This window comes from Ictalurus punctatus, chromosome 18 (assembly GCF_001660625.3).
Source record: "Ictalurus punctatus breed USDA103 chromosome 18, Coco_2.0, whole genome shotgun sequence".
In the NCBI taxonomy this organism is placed as follows: Eukaryota; Metazoa; Chordata; class Actinopteri; order Siluriformes; family Ictaluridae; genus Ictalurus; species Ictalurus punctatus.
In genome coordinates this window covers 283,895-307,063 of record NC_030433.2, presented here as the reverse complement: position 1 = coordinate 307,063, position 23,169 = coordinate 283,895, and the positions used below count along the sequence as shown (strand labels likewise).

Here is a 23,169-nt window from a genome sequence, read left to right as displayed (position 1 = left end):
ACACACACACACGGAGACATGATTCAGTAATCTGAACCATAGAACATTTGACACAAGGAAAAAAAACCATAAAGGTGCTTCATTCTTTTTATAAAGTGCAATGAGCAACTAAATCGAAATAAATACATGGTTTAAAAATGTTTAAAAATCTGTTCCCCTCCACTCCCACATCGAGTTTGAGCAATCCTGCCCACTCCAACATATATTATTATTTACACTCAATATTTTCCAGCAAATATATTTGGATCTGTTTGGCAAAATATAAATAAATAAGTTACTCATCAAATGTGCATGTGATCATTTGTAATTCACCTAATGTTAGTTATATTATTCACACTTTGTTTAGAGGATCTCTTCACACATAATCCACCTCGTCATGAAACAGCCAAAGAGGCGCAAAATGTAATCCTGTTCTATTTGTTTTAGTCCCTGTAGAAATAAGTGGGCTGTTGCAGAGAGACGCTCTTTCCACAAGAGTACAGTCAGGTCCATATGTATTTGGACAGTTATGTAATTTTCGTGATTTTTGCCTCTGAACACCACCATAATGGATGGTGATTGTGTAGACTGTCCGCTTTAATTCAAGGAGTTTAATTCTCTCTCTCTCTCTCTCTCTCTCTCTCTCTCTCTCTCACTCACTCACTCACTGTGTGTTATTACAATGTGTACTGCATACTTGTACCTGCGTGTTTGTGATGCATGATTTTAGACATGGTCATCAGGCCCATGTTGCATGTGTATTCAGCAAGCATCAATCTCGAGATGATTTACTAGGAGACCGACAACCCACACTATGTAAATGTTACTATATGCATAAATCTTAGTCATGCTAAAGGTGTCTCTCTCTCTCTCTCTCTCTCTCTCTCTCTCTCTCTCTCTCTATCTATCTATCTATCTATCTATCTACCGCTATTCCATTCTTTCTCTGATTCTTAGTGATGTAGGCATAGGCCAGTCTCAGGATGACAGCATTGTCGGCACAAAACAGTGCAGGCACAGTGTAGATATCATGCCCATCATGGGCAGTCTGTCCTCCAGCAGCCCTGATTTACTGCAGCCGACAGCCAGCGCACTCAGCTTCTCAAACTCCACAGGTGAGGCCGATCACTTCCTATTCACTGTAAAACTATTTTCAGGTGAATGTGAAATAAAATTGTTTATTATTAACGAGGATATTATAGAAGCATTGTCCTATGTTTATACTTGCAACCAGCATGAAAGTGAAAGAAGGCACATAATGACCGTTTTCTTAGTTCCAAGTATCAAAATTAGGATAGGAAATGTTTCCCTGTTATCTGAAATAAAATGACGAGCCTGAACAGGAGAGGAGATGCAGTTGGAAGTTGGAAACACATTGGTCTTTTTCAAGTCTTCAACTGTCCAGGTTCCGTGAGCCTGTGCCCTCTGCGGTCTCAGATCCCTGTTCTCGGCTGATGGTAGCGGAACCCGATTTGGTCTTCTGCTGTTTGAAACCCATCCAGTTCAATGAATTGTGCATTCTGGGATGCTTTTTTTTTCTCACCACATTTGTAAAGAGTGGTTATTTGAGTTACTCTAGCCATCGTGTCAGCTCAACACTTGTCTGGCCATTCTCCTCTGACTTCTTGACCTCTCTCATCAACAAGGCGTTTCCACTCACAACTGCTGTTCACCTACACAATATTAGGCAGGTGGTTTGTTTTAATCTTATGGATGATCAGTGTGTATTCGCCTAGGACATGTTATCTGTTCACATTAAACATGTACTATGTGTGTCTCTCTCTCTCTCTCCATCTATCTCTGTGTGTGTGTGTGTGTGTGTGTGTGTGTGTGTGTGTGTGTGTGTGTGTGTGTGTGTGTGTGTATATATATATATATATATATATATATATATATATATATATATATATATATATATATATATATATATATATATATATATATATATATATATATAAATATTATAAAAGCACTCAGCAAAAAAAGAAATGTCCCTTTTTCAGGAAACTGCATTTTAAAGATAATTTTGTAAAATCCAAATAAGCTTCACAGATCTTTATTGGAAAGGTTTTAAAAAATGTTTTTCATGCTTGTTCATGCCCCTCCAGGTCTGCATGCAAGAGTTAAACATTTTATTAAAACATCATAAAAAGTAGAATCCCGACGGTTAACTGCAGCATTGGCACATCTCAAAATCTAATAAGTTGTAAATACACATTTGAGTTGTGCTGAATCTCTCAGATCAAGAGAAGGATGTTTCTTTACCAAGTTCTTAAGGCCAGGCCTGCTACATCTTCTCCCCATCATCATCCTGTCTTTCCGTTCACTTCATCTCTCGCACACTTTTCTTGCTTTTTAGCGACTGGGATCTGTGAGCATGAGTAGGTCTGTTTAGTTCTCCTTCTCATCTTTGGCTAATGTTCATTTGCTTTTGAGCATATTGTTTCTAGCTCTTCTGACTTATGTATTGAAAAGCTCCCAATGACCATTTATTTAACTTTACTAAGCCATGTTTAAGTAGTGATGGCATATGACCAACGAAGGCTGGTTTTCTTTTCTTTTCCATGAACAGATGTTCCAGATCAGGTGATACGTGTTTTTAAAGCAGATCAGCAGAGCTGCTACATCATCATCAGCAAAGACACAACAGCCAAGGATGTGGTCTTGCATGTAGTTAAGGAATTTGGCCTCATCGCTGCTCCTGAGACCTATTCTCTGTGTGAGGTGTCGGTCAGTTCGGAAGGGGTCATTAAACAGTGTCGTCTACCAGACCAACTGTCCAAACTGGCAAATCGCATCCAGCTCAATGGCAGGTGAGATCTAAACTTGACCTGCTGCCTGTTTAAGGGATTGTTTAAGTTTCATTGACTGAATTGTCCTGTTTTCCTCCATTTTATCTGTGCTTACATTTTATCTGTATTGTATCTTAACAAATGGAAAAACCCGGCACAGCAGTGACTCTTCCCAGAAGTGTCCGACCTTCCAGCTTTCGAACAGGATGATCGGTGTAAATTCTTAGTATTTTGTCTTCTGGGAGACATGTAACGATCTCATTTAGTGTCTGAAGGTCAGTACTAAATGGGAAAAAAAAAAAAGATTTTTAAATAAAATAAATTGTTATTATTTACAAAATCATCCTGTTCAAAAGTTTACATCCCCCTGGCTCTTAATGTATCGTGTTACCTTCTTGAGCATCAGTGAATGTTTGCACCTTTTTGGAATAGTCGTGTACGAGAACCTCAGTGGTCCTCAGTGTGAAAAGATGGATCTCAACATCATATAGTCGCTGTTGGAAAGGGCTCAAATGTGCAGAAGATGCTGGAAAAGTAAAGAACGTGCAGGACCTGGAGGATTTTTCTGAAGAACAGTGGGTCTTGAATTGACAATTTCTCATTGCATTGTGCCAGTTGCTAAAAACTCTAGAATGGATATAAACACAAGTTTCACTGGGTAAATGAAATTGCCCGAATAGCCAGTCATCACTCCGCAAATAGGTTCCTTGTCTCCTTAAAAACTTGCACATACAGTATGTGCCTTTTGTGCAATTTCACTTACATTTCATCCGTGTCACCTGTCGGCACCTTGTATTCAGAACAAGCTAATACGTTGTAGGTTCATTGATCTGAAGTAAATACCTGTACACACACACCTGTTAATATTGCAGATTGTTGTGATGTAAATAAACCATGGTAAATAATGTCTGATCTTTTTCACCTTTTAATGTGTTATCAACTAACAAATTTGAAGTGTTAAACAAATAGAAACAACAATTTATTTGGAAAAAAAAAAAAGAAAACTGCAACTTATTTTCAAAGTTAATTATCATACACCTATCATTAATGAAGTCATTTTTATTAACCCCAAGTACTGGTCACTCCCTGCATATGACGACAATCTCTCGTATTCTTCACACGTCCGAGCTGTGGGATTAGATTGCTTGATTGAGTAGGTCAACATTCATAGTTGGCAATATGCCCAAGTTATTTCTGAACTTGCCATATCTTAAATCATTACACGGATCATTTGGGTGTATTGCCAACTATGAAAGTATGCCAGTGTACGACTGTTAGCATTTTCAAATTGGAGAATTCTACTGGTCCCCATTAAAATTCATTCATCGTCATTGGGACGGTAACTTCAGGGAAATGTCACAGTTTGTATTGTTCTACCTTTGCTCAGATACTACCTGAAGAACAACATGGAGACAGAGACCCTCTGCTCGGATGAGGATGCTCAAGAGCTGCTGAGAGAAAGTCAGATCAGTTTTCTTCAGCTCAGTACCCTGGAAGTGTCTGCCCAGCTGTCCATGCGTGACTTCAGCATCTTCCGGAACATCGAGTCCACCGAGTATGTGGACAGCCTCTTCAAGCTGAACTCCAGCAGTGGCCATCTAAAACAGTTTGAGGATCTTATCAATCAGGAGACCTTTTGGGTGGCCACTGAGATTTTGCATGAGGCAAATGCACTAAAGCGCATGAAGACAATCAAGCACTTCATCAAGATTGCACTGCAGTGCCGCGAGTGCAAGAACTTTAATTCCATGTTTGCCATCATCAGGTGGGCAAAAAAAATCACTGTCATGGTCATTAAACTATTGTTTCTTTGTTTTTGAACTCGGCAATGCTGACCGTCATACTACATAGCAGGTTAGGAGCGCAGGTCATTAGAATGTTTATATGATTTTCCAAGAAGATTTTCTTTTAATAACAATAGAGAATGATTATTTAAGAACAATGAAAAGCAAACAAAAATAATTCTCCCCCTACTGTTTGTAAATGTATTTAGACTATTTAGATAACAATAATATTAAATACATTAATCAGAAGAGACACCCAAATTTAAAATGTCAAGCCTGTTTAAAATTTCGGGGAACTGTTTTTCTGTATTTATTGGTAACTGGTTCATCATTCTGCTGACGATTCTGGTGTGTGTGTGTGTGTGTGTGTGTGTGTGTGTGTGTGTGTGTGTGTGTGTGTATTTATACTTCCCTTTAGTGGGCTGAACCTTGCCCCTGTGGCCCGGCTACGAAGCACATGGGAAAAGCTTCCCAGCAAATACGAAAAGCTCTTTCGAGATCTGCAGGATATTTTTGACCCTTCACGCAACATGGCCAAATACCGCAACATCCTGAACAGCCAAAGTATGCAGATACCGATTATCCCGCTCTTTCCTGTGGTTAAGAAAGATCTCACATTCCTGCACGAAGGTGTGTAAATGCAAAAACGCTTCGGTACACACGCCTTCATCAAGAACGTTAAGAATAAAAACAAAGTTTTAATGAGACAACTGACCGTCACTTGCAGGTATTCGTTGCTGGCTACATGAGCACTTCCTCAGAAGTGGAAGTGTACAAAACATGCCCTGTTTTTTAACACAGTTATTTTCCTATCAAACACTCTTTAGCAGTCTGCTTGTCTTCTGCTACGATCTTACTTTCTTCTTTTGCATGCCAGCATTGCTTAAGAGCTGGAGAAGTGGATCTGACTTGGGTCTTCACTCTTATTCATAAAGGGCCAATGTGGTTGCAGGTTCTTTTCACGCCTGCTCCTTTTGATTATTTTTTTGTGCTCCAGATGTGGAGACCTTCACAAAGTCACGAGTTGACTGTGTGTGATGTAGTATTTGTTATGAAATTTGCTAATTCAGTTACCTTTCCTGATGTGCATTTTGCCGTTAGTGCGGTTGCTTTAATCTGGTGGGCCCTTTAAGATTTTTGTGTTTATGATGTTGATGGGCACATGATAATGCCAACGTGGCAGTTGTAGTATGTCTGGGATTGTATTCATACTACACACACACACTGATTAGTACGTACGGTTTCCAAAGCCGTGCAGTATGTACTGTCACAGTACACGATTTCAGACACCGCCCGAGTCTCTCTCGTATCATGTAGATGACCCTAGCATCAGACATAGCTCTGCTGTTGATTTTGGAACGGAAGCTGTGAGCACTGGAAGCAGGAATGAGTGAAGGGGTGCTATAAAATGGATGATTGGGAGGAGGTCAGCCTGTCATTAACGATCGTGTCACTGGTGGTTTTGCCAGAGAAAGCGCTGCATTAGGACATGCTGCAGAAGCATCTGCATGTGCGCTGATGAGATTCTGTTAAGGTCTCATTACATTGTCTTATACATGGCAGTTCTCTAGAAATTTTGCTGCTTGCGTTGGAGTAATCATTTTGACAAGCGGATATTGACCCTTCTGAGATGGAGCTGATTGAACCAACCACCAATCTGGTTTATGGACAGCACCAAGTGTGTTTGCACAATTTGCACTGCCACATGCAGGTCAACCCTACGAAACCTATGCTATGTTTCAGGGTCACTCTTTGATCCTGCAGCCAAAGAAGCACTGAAGAGGAGAGTACAGGTTCCAGAAACTAGAACCCAGCACAGTGAAGTGGATTAGCCATACAGCACCCTTGACTACATTCCCACATAAGTTCCATCAGCCCTGTGTGAGAGTCTCAATCTCAGACTTCCAACAGGTATCTGTGTGCCCCAGAGACAGCAGCTACATTATTTCTACTAGTGGCCCTCAACATTTTTTCAGGGCTCAGAGCCTCACCATTTTCCAGATCCATTATGCTGTTCTGTCCCATTCCTGTTTGGACACAATGAAAGAGTAGACTTCCTGACCCAGAACAAAGGTTCTATTGGTGGATTTCCTAGTTCTGAAGGACCGTGGTGTGTTGTTAAATCTGTCCGATGTTATTTCTGTCATGCAGCCACGAGATCAGGTTCATGTCAGTGGATATGATTTTCTCATTTGACTGACGCTTTTATCCAAAGTGCCTTACAGTTGAGACCGGCCACAACTGAGCAGCTGTGGGTTAATGGCAAGACCCAAAAGTGGCATCTTGGAAGTGTTGGGATAGCCCGTATTTTCATGTCCCCATTGCTTCAGAACACAGATGGTTTTGCAGGTTTGCCTTCCATAGACAGGCATACCAATGAAAAGTCCTATCCTTCAGCCTCTCTGTCTAACCCCATGGGAATCTTGGATGACGGACTTGCACATTTTGTTGTTTGGACATGAGCAGACGACTCTATCATCAGTGTGAAACTACGTTCATTAGGAATGCTAGCCACCCTGTCACTTCAACCTGAGAAAGGTATTATTACATATATCTGATGTTCACAGGATGACAGTTACTAGCGTAACTAGCATTTTATAGATACTAATACTAGTTGAGAAAAACTATTATTTAAACAAGTGGAATCAGGTGCAACTCCTGTTAGTCTGAAAGCCTGCAGCCACACTAGTCCTTTACAGATAAGATTGAAGACCCCTGAAATATTAGGTGTAGTCTCAGGGCATGGCTGAAAGTATATCATATGTTTAATATTATCAGGGTAGCGATTTATTATGCACATAGCATAGTAAAACTTGTGAATGTTACACTACAGTACAAGGCCAAAAGTATGTGGACATCATTCCTAATTATTGATTTAAGGCATTTCAGCCACACCTATTTCTATCAGGTGCATAAACTCAAGCAAATATCCAGGCAATCTCCATGGACACAAATTGGCAGTAGAATGGGTGGTACTGAAGAGCTCAGTGGTTTTAAACATTGCACTTTAAACAAGGCAGTTTATTTTTCTGCCCTGTTAGATCTGCCCTGGTCATCTATAAATGCTATTACTGTAAAATGGAAGTGTCCACGAGCAACAGTAGCTCAGTCATAAAGTGGTAGACCATGCAAACTTGCAGAGAGGGGATGCCCGAGTGCTAGCGTATAGAAATCACTCATCCTTTTTTGCATCACTCGCTACAGAGTTACAAACTGCCTCTGGAAGCAACACTGGCACAAGAACTGTGCATTGAGAGCTTCATAAAAAGGGATTTCCATGGACGAGCAGATGCACACAAGCCTAAGATCACCGTGCACAGTGCTAAGCTTCGGCTGGAGTGGTGTATGCCACCACTAGACCCTAGAGCAGTGGGGATGTGTTCTCTGGCGTGATTATTCATGCTTCACTATCTGATGGGTGAATCTGGGTTTGGCAGATGCCAGGAGAACACTACTTACCGGAATGCATAGGCCCAACAGTAAAGTTTGGTGGAGGAAGGAATAATGGTCTGGGGTTATTTTACAGACTAGACCCCTTAGTACCAGTGAAGGGTAATATTAATGCTATAGCATACAAAGATATTTTAGACAATTGTATACTTCCAACTCTGTTTTGATACCATTGGTTTTGGAATAGGATGTCCAGCAAGCTTATGTAGGTGTTGTGGTCAGGTGTCCACATATTTTTGGTCAATAGGGTTAATTTGTTTCTCAGGGCAGCAACCTGTTAAAACACATGACACAAGAAACTGCTTTATCTTAACACTGATTTAGGATGAAGAATAAATCTTAAAGATGTTCTGAATTAGTCATATATATATATATATATATATATATATATATATATATATATATATATATATATATATATAATGTATAATGCATGCAATCATCTCTGCTAAGTGCTGAAGATGTAAAAGAAGAGAATTAATTATGTGTTAATCGAGTCACTGAGGTTTTAATTTTATTTAATTTCACTTTACCATCCTCTCATTTGTTACAATTCCAATTCCTCCCATTTCACAATTGCTCAGGTAATGACACAAATGTGGATGGCCTTGTGAACTTTGAGAAGCTACGAATGATTGCCAAGGAAGTTCGCCATGTTGTGCGAATGGCCACCACCAACATGGACCCAGCAGTCATGTTTCATCAGAGGTTTGTTTCTGGAATGCTCATCTTGCTCACAGTCCAAAAGATGTTTATGTTGCCTCTGGATAGGCATTCTTCCGTGTATATGGAACACATAATTTAACTAGGTTTGAGATCAAAAGATGAAAATGAGACGATAGATCAGAATTTCAGCTTTCATTTCCTGATATTTACGTCTAAATGTGTAAACCAAGAACATGGCACCTTATGTTTGATCCCACACATCTTTCAGTGATCTGAAATATTGGAACATGTAACTGACAGGTGTTTCTTGTTGCCCAGGTGTGCCCTGTTAAAATGACTGTTTAAACAATTAATAGCCCTGGGGTTTGGCTGTGAAGACTGCGGCATTTGTTGTTAAAAAGGATAAACCAACATGAAGACCAGAGAGCTGCCTATTGGAGAAAAGCAAGCTATTTTTTGAAGCCGAGAACAGGGGGGAAATCGATCAGAGCCATTGCGCATGCATAGCCAGTATAACAATTTGGAATGTCCTGAAATAGAAATCACTGGTGTACTACTGTAACAGCCAGACATCAAACAGGTCAGCCAAGGAAAGCAACAGCAGGTGATGACAGAAACGTTGTAAAAGCTGTGAAGAAAAACACAAAAACAACAGTCAGTGACATCACCAACAACCTCCACAGGGCAGGAGTGAAGGTATCACAATCCACCATTTGAAGAAGACTTTGAGAGCAGAAGTACAGAGGCCATACCACAAGATGCAAACCGTACAACACAAAAGGTCTGGAAGCAATATTATCCTCTACCAGTGTGATGATCTGGAGAAAGAAAGGATCTGCACATGATCCAAAATATATGAGCTCATCGGTCAAGTACGGTGGAGGTAGTGTCATGGTTTGGGCTTGCAAGGCTGCTTCTGGAAAGGGCTCACAAATTGTTATTAATGATGTAATTCATGATGGTAGCAGCAGAATTAATTCAGAAGTCTACAGAAACATTGTCTGCCACTTTACAGACAAATGCATCCAGTCTATTTGGGTGGAACTTCATCATGCAGTAAGACAGTTACAAAACACATTGCCAACACAACAAATGATTTCAGCAGGGTAAAACATGGAACGTTTTTGACTGGTCAAGTCAATCACCAGACCCACCTGAGCATGCATTTCACCTCCTGAAGAGGAGCTTGAAGGCAGAAACCCCTCAAAACAATCAACAACCGAAAGAAGCTGTGGTACAAGCCTGCAAAAGCATCACAAAAAAAGAATGCAACAGATTGGCGAGGTCAATGGGTCACCGGCTCGGTGCAAGCAAGGGATATGCAACGAAATATTAAGTGTTCTTTAACGTTAATTTACTTTAAGGCTCTGTTCCAATACTTTTGCTCACTTAAAAATTGGGTGGTCCAGCACCAAAGGTGTAAATATCTAGATGCAAATATCAGGAAAGCTGAAATCTATCATCTCTTTTGATCTTAAACTGAAATGTCTTCGATGTATAGCAAAAACAAAGGAATTGGCCCTGCCATTCCGACACTTTTGGAGGGGTGTGTATGTGCTAATCTATAAGTCGATTTTTCATGATTCCCTAATTACTGAAAAAACATGACCGCCCTCAGCCAATCAGCTTCCAGTGGACATTTGAAAGGTTTCATTTTCATTAAACTATTGTTACAAAACTTGAATGGTGGGTTTGGGTAGGGGCCCATTACTATCTAATGCGATCTCACTCAACCTTGCTACTGGTGGGCGCTGTTTATGTTCACAGCATTTGGAGTTCGAATCATATAGCCGTTTCTCAGTCACCAAACTGTGTTGAACTGAATTTTGGTGACGCTACATCATTCTGCTAATTTGCCATCATTATGCTAACTGGATTTTTAGTTATCACCTAACATGGCCACCTTTAACCAATCAGATTTCAGCAGGCATTTCACACAGACCTCATTGAACTTCTAATCATACTTCTTGATAAATATGTTAATCTCGTCTATTTGTTGTCTAACTGGCCACTGGGGGCACTATTTGCAAGGACTCCTTAGACCCCACAGATCTGCCACTTTGCAGCTATATTTATTATGCGTATCATTAGGGGTCCAAGCATGAAGCGCTGGAACACTTGTTGTTATTGTCAAGAGTTTTAGGGGTCCAATCCAGGGGCCTTGCTAGGGCTGGAAGGGATAAGGGGCTTAACCCCCTGAGAACATTTTGTTTTTCCTCACTTTTGTATGTCTCTCTCTTGTTGATCCTCCCTTGCTTTGTGGCTGTTCTCTTGTCTTGCCTTTCTACTATTTCTCTCTTTTCATGTAGCTTTATATGTTCTTTGTCTCTCTTCTTGTCTCAATTTCGTTTCTCATTGTCTGTGTTTTATTTGTTTATCATCTTCTTGTTTGTCACAAGTCCTGATATTGCTCCTCTGTCTTGTCTTTTTTTTCATTTGGTTGTAAGCTGTCCTCTTCCTTATTCTCTCTCTGCCTTGGTGCCCTCCTTTGTTTCTCTTTCATGGTGCTTTCTTGCAGGAAGAAGAGGTGGAAGAGTTTAGGGTAAGTCGCTCTGTCCCTCTCCATGCATGCCTGGTATAGGTCATTACCATCAGGTCTTCAGTCCCCATTTCTTTCTTTGTGACTTATAAACCCAAACCTCAAGTGCTCATATGGATTTTTTTTAGCTAATTGTTTAATAAACGTACCATGTTACCGTGTTTATTAAAAAAAAAAGAAAAGTTTAAAATCTTGAATTTTTATCATTTTATTTTATTTTTAAAATCAGAGTTCCCTAGTTGCATTAGAGTATTCTGTCCTGGTTAGAAAATGCTGTAGGTGCATGAGTCATGAATACATAATAGACCTCTGCATTTAATATGCCTTGCTTTCCATTCATTGTGATGGAAACATTAACTGATCGTGGGATATTAATTTAACAAATTAAATTTTGTCTATTTAAAGGTTACTTATAAAACAATCCTCAAAAGAGCAACATTTAAAATAATAATAATAATAATAATATGGCACTGATCATCATGTGTCTTAGCAGTTACTGTTCATTTCTGTGCTCTGTCTCAGTGTTACTGTCATTATGTTCGTAGGATATTGATGTCTCCTTAAGCCCTCTCTCTGGCCCTCCTTTAGGTCCTTGAGCCAGGGCAGCACTAATTCCAACCTACTGGATGTGCAGGCTGGACATAAGAAGCGTGTGCGGCGCAGCTCATTGCTAAATGCCAAGAAACTGTATGAAGATGCGCAGATGGCCCGTAAGGTCAGGCAGTACCTGGCCCAGCTGCAGGTGGTGACGGATGAGGAGAAGTTCCAGATTATGTCTCTGCAGTGTGAGCCAGCCTACAGTACTTGTGAGATGAAGCACTTTCTTGTTTTTCCAGTTTAAACATTAGTAACCTACATGCATGCTTCTACTAGAAGTCCTAAACTAATTAAATCTACTGAGCATCCATGTGTGCTGTTTACTTTGCGTAATGTTAACTGGATATTAGCAGCTTTCATTTTTGATGAGCTGAAAATGATCATGTGCTTTTGCATTATTGGGTTATTATTCAACCTAAGCACATATTTACATTGTTTGTTTCATAATATGATTAAATACATACGTACATAGAGTGGTGCTTGAAAGTTTGTAAATTTTCTATATTTCTACATAAATATGACCCAAAATATCATCAGACTTTTGCACAGGTTCTAAAAGTAGCTAAAGAGAACCCAATTAAACAAGTGAGACAAAAATATTATACTTGGTCATTTATTTATTAAGGAAAATGATCCAATATTACATATCTATGAGTTCCAAAAGTAGGTGAACCCTTGCTTTCAGTATCTGCAGTGACCCCCGTGTGCAGTAATAACTGCAACTAAGAATTTCCAGTAACTGTTGATCATCTGCATATCAACTTGCAGGAGTTTTATCCCGTTCCTCAGTACAGAACAGCTGTTGGTGTGTTTCCTCACATGAACTGCTTACTTCAGGCCCTTCCACAACATTTCAACTGGATTAAGATCAGGACATTGACTTGGACGTTCCAAAACATTAATTGTATTCTTTAACCATTCTTTGATCGAAAGACTCGTGTGATTAGGCTCGTTGTCTTGCTGTATGACCCACTTTCACTTCAGATTCAGTTCACAGACAGATGTCTCGACATTTTCCTTTAGATTTCGCTGGTATAATTCAGAATTCATTGTTCCCTCGATGATTGTAAAACGTCCTAGCCCAGATTTAACAAATCATGATACTACCACCACCATGTTTCACAGATGGGAGAAGATTCTTACGCTAGAATGCAGTGTTTTCCTTTCTCCAAACATGACACTTCTCATTTAAACCAAAAAGTTCTTTTTTGGTCTCCTCTAGCCACAAAACATGTTTCCAATAGCCTTCTGGCTTGTCCATGTGAACTTTAGCAAACTGCAGAGGGGCAGACAATGTGAGAGAGGCCTTTAGATGCTTAGAAGTTACCCTGGGTTCCTTTGTGACCTCACAGACTATTACACGTCTTGTACATGACTGATCTATGTTGGTCAATCACCCATAGGGAGCGTAGAAATGGTCTTGAATTTCCTCCACTTGTCTGACTGTGGATTGATGGAATCCAAACTGTTCAGGGATTGCATTTTTAACATTTTCCAGCCTGATGAGCATCAACAACTCTTTCTCCGAGGTCCTCAGAAATCTCCATTGTTCGGGCCATGATACACTTCCACAAATAAGTGCTGTGAAGATAAGACTCTGATAGATCCCTCTTCTTTAAATAAAACAGGGCGCTCACTCATACATGATGGTCGTCCCATTGATTGAAAACACCTGACTCTAATTTCAACTTCAAATTAACTGCTAACCCTAGAGGTTCACATAATTTTGCCACTCACAGATATGTAGTATTTGATCATTTTCCTCAATGAATGACCAAGTATTATATTTTTGTCTCATTTGTTTAATAGGATTCAATTTGTCAACTTTTTGACTTGTGTGAAAATCTGATGTTGTTTTAGGTCATATTTATGCAGAGACATTGAAAATTCTTCACAAACTTTCAAGCACCACTGTGCATACTTCTCCAGAATTGAATAAGGAGGTGAACTATTTGTGCTCTATCTCTGCAGTATCTAAAAACTTGAATGAAAGGAGGTCCACCAAATCTGACTCGTCTCCCGTGTTCACACGCTCATCCTTGACCTCCGGCAAGTCACACAACCGTGTTTCCCAGGTCCTACAGGTTCCCCCTGTCAGCCTCAATCCCCTGCGGAAGAAGAGCATTGCCAGAGACCTAATGACTGCAAACAGTGAGTCAAAAACACACACAGCTGGGATGATGGGGCCGTTTCAGATCAGTTATTTGCTATGCTGTAAGGTGAACAAAAATCTCATTAGTCTCCCATTTTATAATCAGTAGCAATGAGGAACAATCTAAAAAAATACATGAGCATATCTCCCTCTGTTGATTTTATGATTTCATTGAGGTGAAGGGAGAATGTGTAATTTATAGGCTTGATGAATCCCAGTCTGTAAGTTGCTCTGATAAACACACACAACATTTTGCACATTCTTGTTCCTAAGACTTGGAACTTAAATCCAAACGTAATGCTCAAGATTACTCACAGTTCCACATTTGGAGTCAATTTTATAATCAGAAGGGTTTGAGACGTAATTTTTTTTACGGGGTACCTGGGTAAGTATAGTGTGCATGTAGAACACTGCAGATTTGAGACTTCTCTTATTTTCCTCACTTTCGGGTTGAATATCTCTGTTGGGGGACCAGATACAAACCTGAAATTTTCACAGAAATAAGTCCTCTATAGTAGCATTCTTCTGTAAAAATCGTGAGTTTGAGATTGGAGGTAAACTCTGCAGGACAGTAGACCTTGAGGGCCAGATTTGAAGAAACAACCTGATTGATCATGTTGGTCTCATAAATAGATTTTATCCAAAACAGTCTGGTCAATGAGGATTGTGGGGAATGCATCATGGGGAATGACAAAACCCAACATCAAAGTTTGTTGTGACAAAATTTACCTATCTAGTTCTGTTTGACATGTCAATAACACAAGTGAGAAATTTCAGGGTAGAATTTCACACTTGTGTTCTGCAGACTTTGGCTCACCACAGGTGATGAAGAAAACATCTGTCTTAGTAGAGGACTACAGCGGAAAGAAGAATGAGGGCCTGTCCTCCCTTCACTCCAGTCCGATCGTGTCCCCACAGGGTTCCCTGGGTAAAGGTGAATTCATACACATTTAAAGTGTACACTAAATTAGCCTAAATACATGAAAAATGCTCATTTCATGTCAGTTCTCTGATATCACTTGTCTGAATTTATGTCAGTTCTTTTGCTGCACAGTTTTGCATTAGTTGCTGTTTGTCTATATTGTATTTTTTCCCTTCCCTTCTAGTGGACGTGACTGAATTGCAGGACTGTAGTCAACTAAACCTGCCAGGCTCAAAGTCATCTTTTGCCAATGAAGACAAGGTCAAAGTAGGGAACAGAAGCATGACCGTAGTCAACAACGGTGTCCAAGACAGCTATGGCAAAGGTGGGATTCACAAGCAGATCCAAAAGATACCCTGCCAGGCCATGTGCGAACCAGGGGCTCAGTCCAGGCGCATCTACGTTTTTGTGCTTGCATAAAAAATGGCCTTATTGAGAATATTTGTGCTGTACGCTTTAGCTAGTCATAAAGTACAACCCCAATTCCAAAAAAGTTGGGACGCTGTGTAAAATGTCAATAAAAACAGAATGCATTTATTTGCAATCTCATAAACCCATATGTTATTCAAAACAGAACAGTAATTTTTAAATTGATGGCCGCAACACATCTCAAAAAAGTTGGGACGGGGCAACAAAAGACTGGAAAAGTAAGTGTTAATAAAAAGAAACAGCTGGAGGAACATTTTGAAACTAATTAGGTTAATTGGGAACAGGTCAGTAACATGACTGTGTAGAAAAAGAGTATCTTAGAGAGGCAGAGTCTCTGAAGTAAAGATGGGATGAAATCTGGATGGAAGCATACGTTGATCTAAAACCTGTATATACCTTTCAGCATTGATGGAGCATTTGATATGTTTTCTATGTTCTATTTTGAACAACATATGGGTTTATGAGATTTGCAAATCATTGCATTCTGTTTTTATTTCCATTTTACACAGCATCACAACTTTTTGGGAATTGGGGTTGTAAGCAATGTTCTGTGGTTTGAGAAATAAAAAAGGATGATTTTCCAAATACTGTATAAGTTACACTTGGTTTTGATAGTACTCTTAATTCAGCAGAAATGTCTGATCATTGATCAGTGTTTGTTTGTGCTGTACTACACTTTGATGGCTGCAGGCAAATTGGGCAACATGGATTCAAGCCACAGTGAGATTCCTTCACATTCCAACATAGTCAGTAACTGCTCAGTAAACTGCTTGCATTCAACAAGAAAAGCCAGGAGTCAAATACAGTCAGTATCACCTCACACTGCCTCAGAAAACTCTCAGCCCTGCACAAGGTACAGCACATCTCTCCATCTCATTCTTATACTCTCTCAATTTTTATATTCAGCCTGCTTTAATGCTGAATGACAAATAATGAAACATTTGTATTGCCAAAGCTTTAATATAACATATTTAAATCTGAATTACATACTGAATGAAAACTGTTAAGACTGTACATTCCTCATGTTGTAAATCTTCCACAAGTCAGAATCAGGAAGAGGAGACCAGCCATGAGTCAGATGTAGAAGTATAGGAACAGTTTTAAATGCATTTTTGAAGACCTTAACCAATTGGGCATGCATTTCACCTCCTGAAGATTAGACTAACAGGAGAAACAAACGACAACTGAAAGAGGCTGCAGTAAAAGCCTGGAAATGCATCACAGAAGTAGAAACCAACAGTTAGGGGTTGATACAGTTTTGCAAGCAAGGGATATGCAACCAAATATTAAGTGTTCTTTACTTTAGTTTACTTCAAGACTTAACTGTTCCTATATTTTTGCTCACCTAAAATTTGTGTGGTCTGATACAAAATGTTCTATGTTTTATGTTGTTTAACACATCTAGATGTAAATACCAGGAAATAAAAGCTGAAATCATAAACCCTCGTCTCATATCCACCTTTTGATCTCAAACCCAGAAAGATATGAATTAGCCTTGCTGTTACAATAGTTTTAGAGGGAACTGTACAAACAAACGCCAGTGTAACTTTGGACAATACACTGTGTGTCTGTGCATGGGATTTTTTTTTGTGCTCACTCTCTTTTTGAAGATCATCAAAGAATGCAGAATTTTATTTAATTTGCCCTATGTGAGCATCCATTAACTAACATGCCCTTTTAAAAATATTTTTGTGTTTTTTAAAAATTATTTATTTAATCTGATTTGAATCTTTATTATTGATCTATTTTCATTGTCTTCTGAGTTTGTCCTTGATGTGGAACTTGGTGACCCATGGCTCGAATTTCACCTTCTCTTCCAGCACTGAGGAGCTAACTCTGCCCATTTCAGAGGTGGCTGACAGTGGCCGGGGAAGCTGGACATCGTGCTCCAGCAACTCGCACGACAATTTCCAGAACATTCATGTTCAACGCATGTCAGATACGATGAACCACCAACATCCTCAGAAGGCTGACACTATCAGAGAGGTGGATGATCTTCAAGCCATAAACAGACATTTCAGAGATGGCTCAGAGCTTAGTCAATCCAGACAGAGCTTGGTTTCTTCCAGTTCAGCCTCAGACAGGTATGAGGGGAACTATGGCACCATTAAAAGCAGAGAGACTGTCAGTGAGCAGCAAAGCACAGACCCAGCATATAAAACAGTCACCTCCACTACAGAGAAAGGTCTCATAGGTGAGAAACTTAGGAAAATGTAACAAGATTGTGTACAGATGGTCCTTCACAGATGGCAACAGTATATTTCATGCCCATTTCAATTAGCACTTTTCTACCAGATGTTATGCTGAATTTGTCAAATGCAATCAGCACAAAGCTGTCCTGATAATGTGTCTGGCTGGAATCACTTCTCAGGCAGCATGGTGGCACAGTGGGTAACATTGGTACCTCACAGCTCCAGGTAGCCTGATTCAATCCTGAGCTCGTGTTATTCTATTAAATAAAATGTTATTTGTATAGCACCTTTAACAATGGATACACTGGAAAATTACTGAAAATGTACAGAAATCCAGATATAAAACTTCAATTTATGCTTATCCCCAATGAGCAAGCCAGAGGTGATGGTGGCAAAGAAAAATCCCATGAGGTGACGAGAAGAAACCTTGAGAAACCAGTTACCTTCAGGGTAACTATTTATTGAAATCTGAGGTTATTTGTTTGTTTTATTTAAGCCCTGATTAATAAAAACCTAGAATTCAAGGAAGGTGTACTTTCTTTTTCCCCATGACTATAGAAGAGGAATGATTTATAATCACTCTACGCGGTGTCACCCAGAGGAGAATGGGTTTCATTTTGAGTCCTCGAGGATTCTTCTTCTTGTCAACTTACGGAGTTTGTCCTTGCCACCAGCGCCTCTGGCTTGCTCATTAGGGAGAAATTTAAATGAAACTTTTATATCCAGATTTCTGTAGATTTGCTTTGTGAAAATGTCCACTGTTAAAAGCGCTGTATAAATGAAATTGAATTGAATTAAAATGGGGGAGGGTGAATTCCCAGTGACTCTAGTCGTTTTGTTTGTCTCGACGTAGGATTATGTTCTGTATGCTTTACCTCGTATCCTACATGCATAGTGTACACCATTCAGAGGCAGAAAATGTGCAACTCTGTGGGTGTTTTTGCACTCTTACATTCACAGGTAGCATTATGTGATGGGAAAGTGACCCGTAACAGGACGCAAGTAGTGTTCCGTTTAGATTTGTGACGGAGTTGTGCCAAGCCACGCTATTTGGTGGAAAACTGCTGATTTTCATGTTCCTATTGAACCGAGTTTGTGATTGTGTGTACATCTTAAACTGGTGAAAAAAATCTCCCTAAAATGGCACAGAAGGCAGTGAGGTACAAACATAAAGCGATCAGCAGCTATAAATCTGCTGCTGCCATCACTCATGCATACTGTGAAGGTCTTTTAATTTTATGTAAGTGGTTGTGTTGCTTTCAAAACATTTAATTTATTCACATGCTCCATGTTTCATTTGTTTTCTGTTTCTTCTCCTCTCTGCTCATGTTCACATCTTCCCTCAGTGTATTGTGTAACGTCGCCATGCACAGATGATAGGTACAGGGCTCCGCCTCCTACCCCACCTGGTTATCAAGGGCTGTCATTGGGGGACATGCAGGCACGAGAGGGCGGAGCTCTGCGGCCAGCCTACTTAAAGCCACCCAACTATAGCGTGGCAGTACAAAGATCCAAGCTGTTGAGTGACACATGGAGAATGCCAGCTGAGGGTCACACCATCTTCACCAGGCCTGCCATTGTAGCAGCTCATGCTGTAGCTAATAGTGAGGAGGGTATGTTTTCCAAGCCTCCAGCTGTCATGATTCATATACAGCAAACTATATGCTGGCTGCCTGATATTAGTTCTAATTAACTTTAACTTGGACCTAGCGCTCGCTGCAGTGGACTTCCCTGACAGATTTGTAGTAGAGATATGAACAGGAGAACACTTTAAATTAGTAATAATGTAATCATTAGAAAGACTCAATTAGAGAAATCTAAGAGACAAGAGTCTTTTAATCCAGTCACAATCCATTAATGTAAGTTTTTTTTTTTTTATCGTTTGTTGTATATTGTGTGTATTTTCTTGTAGTGTTTTTCATGTTGAAAGTAGTTTGATTTTTGAGTTTGATGCTCATGCTGCATTTTGGTCTTCATTTGTTTTTTCTTTTGTTCTTTTATTTCTCTTACAGATGAGCAGATGTCAGCAGTGTGACTCCAGTGAGAAATGTATAAGGGGAAAAAAGGGTGAAGTACAGCCCTATAAGCTGAAACCACTGATCTTGAACAAATGCCCCTCAACAACACAAGCAATGCCAGATAGACCTTTTTAATCACAGAACACAATGGTTTAAAAAAGAAAAAGAAAAATGGCCTCTCTAAATCTTAGCATATGTGATTCCTTCAATTTTGTATGATATTTTGTGGAGCAAAACTTTTGTTCATTTGGTAAATGCATAGTTGTTATCCATTGTGCGTATGTGAGAGGGAGAGAGTATTTTTGTTGTTGTTTTGATTTTACATCTTAAAACGCTTTCCATAATAAACTGCCAAAATATAAAGGCTTCGCTGTATATCCTAAAGATGTGTGTGCGGTCCTGAAGGTGGCAGCTGTTGAAATGTTCCTGTTCAAACATGCAGTGTGTTTTGGTTATGTTCTAGATCCTGTTTCAGGATGTTTGCATAATGGAAGTTTACAAGGTTTATACAGTTTATATTTTGTGCCAATTCACATAATTCATATTGTTTTAATTTTGTTCTGAAATGCCTTATCTTGAATGTGTATCATAATTTTGGATAAATTATCTATGCCTGTGCTTGATTTTTCTAGACATATTCTTGATATTGCCTTATCACTAATAGCATCTCAGGCGCTCGTGAACGCCATCTCTTCATGCAGTTGCTTCAGCTGCTCCATGCACTGCGGACTGTATGTCAAATAAACTAAGCTTTAGAAGTTTCTACATCTGTAAACTATTAAACTTTTGCTGCATTTTTGCAGCTGCCTGCAATGTCACTGTAAAATTATACCTAGGTAAAAGTGTTTAGCTTTTATATAATGGATTCTGAGTGTATTTTTGTTCTTTACAGTTTGTCTGGACTGTATTATTTTACTGTGCCAGGCTGCTTTTTTTTTTGTACAGCAATAAGAAATAAGTAAATGCGGCACCTATAACTAATCTATAACTAAGTTGTAAATTATCAACTAGTTGCTCCTTGTTTTGTAGTAATTGTTTATTACAGAGAAGTCTTGCTTGTGAAGAGATAATATAATGTGTGTGAATAATTATTAGGTAAATCAGTTTCCTGGTCATGTGTTTTTTTCCCCCGAACTTTAACCCATATCAACCTATATTATTACTGACATAAATATGTTCAGTAGATGTAACTGCTTCATGGGAGTGGATGTGGCTTAAATTGAGAAATACATTGCATTAAGCTGTGTATCATTAATAAGTCATTTTTCTACTGCAGGTGAAATGGCATAAAAAGAAATGAGTGACACTGAAAAGAAAAAAAATTGTAAAATCCCTAACAGAAGGACGCAGCACTCCTAAAATGTTGTGATTAAGGTGCGTTGTTAACAGTAGATACCTCAGCAGCAAAAAGACATGTTGAAAAAGGAAAAGTTGCAAAAACCAAAGCGAACACTACGACTCACCCATGGGAGCACCACTCCTCTCTGCTTCACGTGTCTAACAGGTTTGCTCTCCTCAGTGAAGAACCTGCTGAGAAACCTGAAAGAGCTCTGGTTTTAGGAGACTCTATCTTAAGGCAGCTGAAATTAGCAACACTAGTTAGGTGTACACCGGGAGCCAGGACACTGGACATAGCAGGTAATCTTAAGGTCTTAGGCAAGCACAGGATTTCAAAGGTAGTTTTTCACGTAGGAGCTAATGATGTATGCCTTCATCAGTCAGAAGTTACTAAGTGTAACGTTATAGACATGTATAAATTAGCAAAGGCAATGTCTGATGCAGTATTATGCTCTGGCCCCATCCCAATGCGGCGCGTGGCTAAACCGACTGACGTCTGCACTGAGGCGTCACTTAGGTTCCATTATATGGAGACTGTGTCCGTTCCCTGAGCTAAACAAAGATGTAGAAATACTCAGTTTGTTTTAATAACCTAATTAATGTAAAATTAAATCATATTGAATGCACAGCCAACACCTCTGAACTGAAACCCGAGTCCTACTAAACCACGTCTGGAAAATCTATGCATCAGTGCAGGCCCAGCCTTCCTACTGAGTGAGTACACTTGTTATTCATTAATCTTCTGAAATGTATGGCAGATCGCAAACTTTAAGTTCTTTTAATGGACGCAATGGGTGGCAGACTGAAATATGAAATGAGCATGTATTGAAGCAAACTTCGTGCACTTGGCTGTCCTGAGCTTGAGGTTAACTCTCTAAACAGGAAATTAGCTAAATAATTGGGCACCTGCAAAGAATGTGACCAAACCAAATATATCTGGAGGTCAGTTCCTTAACACCATAAGTAATGGATTTCTCCAAAGAAATTAATAAATATATGGAGATTGAGAAAGGACATTCATCAGATCATCAGTAAAAAACATTTTCATGGCTAAGATTTAAACTGGGACAAAAAACACAAGTTATTTTCATTTGTTATTGTTGGTTTTTAAAAGATTGTAGGGCGTAAGATTAGCATTGTGCTCCAGACAATTCTATTGGCCGTGTGCTTTTCTTCTTACTTCTGCAATAAACTGCAGACTGTTCAGTGTGAACAGTGTTCACTATTGGGTGGTAAATCCTGTCATTGTGTCTGCTGTGCTATGGCTTTTTTAATTTGTAGACAAACAAACAAAGATGCACATTTCCATAATTTAATTTCTACTCTTAATAATAAAAATACATCACAATAGCTACCAAATGTATCTGTATACTGTATGCCATATCTAGGGTCACGTTTATTGATTTTATATTCTTGTTTTATACCCACCCTCCATCTGGAATAATTGCCACAACCCTCTCTAATAACAAATTTTGGATTTGAAAAACAAAAACAGGAACGCAAAGCTAGCAGCATGAGTGCTAGCTCAGGTGCTAGCAATAACTGCATTAGCAACACACTGCCCCAACCTTCCACTGTTGAAGTTGGCTCACTGAAGAACAGTGGAGGGCAAATTTAGGATGACCAGGCCCAGGTGTATGATATGGCAGTGGTCAAATTTGCAACTAATGCCCTTCATAACTGCTCCTGCATTCGTTTCTTTCACTACACCTTATATAAATATAGGAATAATAGTTAGACAAGGACTGAAGGACAAGTTGCTGTCTCATTGTACTGATGAATGTAAACAAGGCCAGAAATGTGTTGTTTGTTGACAGTGAAGTGGCTGGTCACTTTATGTCCCAGTGCACTTCCATGTCTGTGTTACCTTCTGGTTCTCCCTTTTAGTTATTCTGTCATAGTCATTGCTAGCACAATGCATATCTCTTTTTAAAACATTACAGGACAAGAATACACCAATTAAGTTTTGTTTTAAGTGATTACTTAGGTGAAACACAGCCCCCACAACTACCTCTGCACCTTACGTTACGTCTGTAAACAGAAAGAAGACCTGGCTTCTATATCTCGTGTGTGGCTGCTGAGGATGGTGGAGTGTTTGTAGCTTGTTATTACAAGAGTTGCTTAGAATATATACTTGTCATCTAGATGGCTGCTTTTAATTTAGGTAGTTCTAAATGGCAATCATCATTGACATCTGGGGAATCACCTACTGTCAAAACCAAGAAACATGGAACTGCAGAGAGCCTCCAGTCAAAAACGGAAAGTGACAGAACCCGTGCTAAAAGAGAATAAATGTTGGCATGGCTTTTGA

At 39.4% G+C, this 23,169-nt stretch overlaps 1 protein-coding gene across 9 annotated transcripts in view; it reads left to right on the top strand.

Annotated features, from left to right (window-relative positions):
- rapgef6 (Rap guanine nucleotide exchange factor (GEF) 6) overlaps positions 1–20,624 on the top strand; it is a 45,413-nt gene extending 24,789 nt beyond the window's left edge. For 5 of the 9 annotated variants that reach the window (XM_053687840.1, XM_053687845.1, XM_047161963.2 and 2 more), the window contains 14 exons: positions 937–1,094; positions 2,552–2,792; positions 4,159–4,536; positions 4,974–5,185; positions 8,590–8,713; positions 11,190–11,213; positions 11,799–12,016; positions 13,779–13,958; positions 14,765–14,893; positions 15,066–15,206; positions 16,001–16,163; positions 17,131–17,504; positions 18,849–19,115; positions 19,515–20,624. In XM_053687840.1, coding sequence (XP_053543815.1) covers positions 937–1,094; positions 2,552–2,792; positions 4,159–4,536; positions 4,974–5,185; positions 8,590–8,713; positions 11,190–11,213; positions 11,799–12,016; positions 13,779–13,958; positions 14,765–14,893; positions 15,066–15,206; positions 16,001–16,163; positions 17,131–17,504; positions 18,849–19,115; positions 19,515–19,537 — 2,632 coding nt within the window. In that variant the 3' untranslated portion in view covers positions 19,538–20,624. Of the gene's footprint in view, positions 1–936; positions 1,095–2,551; positions 2,793–4,158; positions 4,537–4,973; positions 5,186–8,589; positions 8,714–11,189; positions 11,214–11,798; positions 12,017–13,778; positions 13,959–14,764; positions 14,894–15,065; positions 15,207–16,000; positions 16,164–17,130; positions 17,505–18,848; positions 19,116–19,514 lie in introns of those variants that run through there. The other 4 variants (XM_053687841.1, XM_053687842.1, XM_017492337.3 and 1 more) reach the window with 4 other exon arrangements.
- The last annotated feature ends 2,545 nt before the right edge of the window (positions 20,625–23,169 follow it).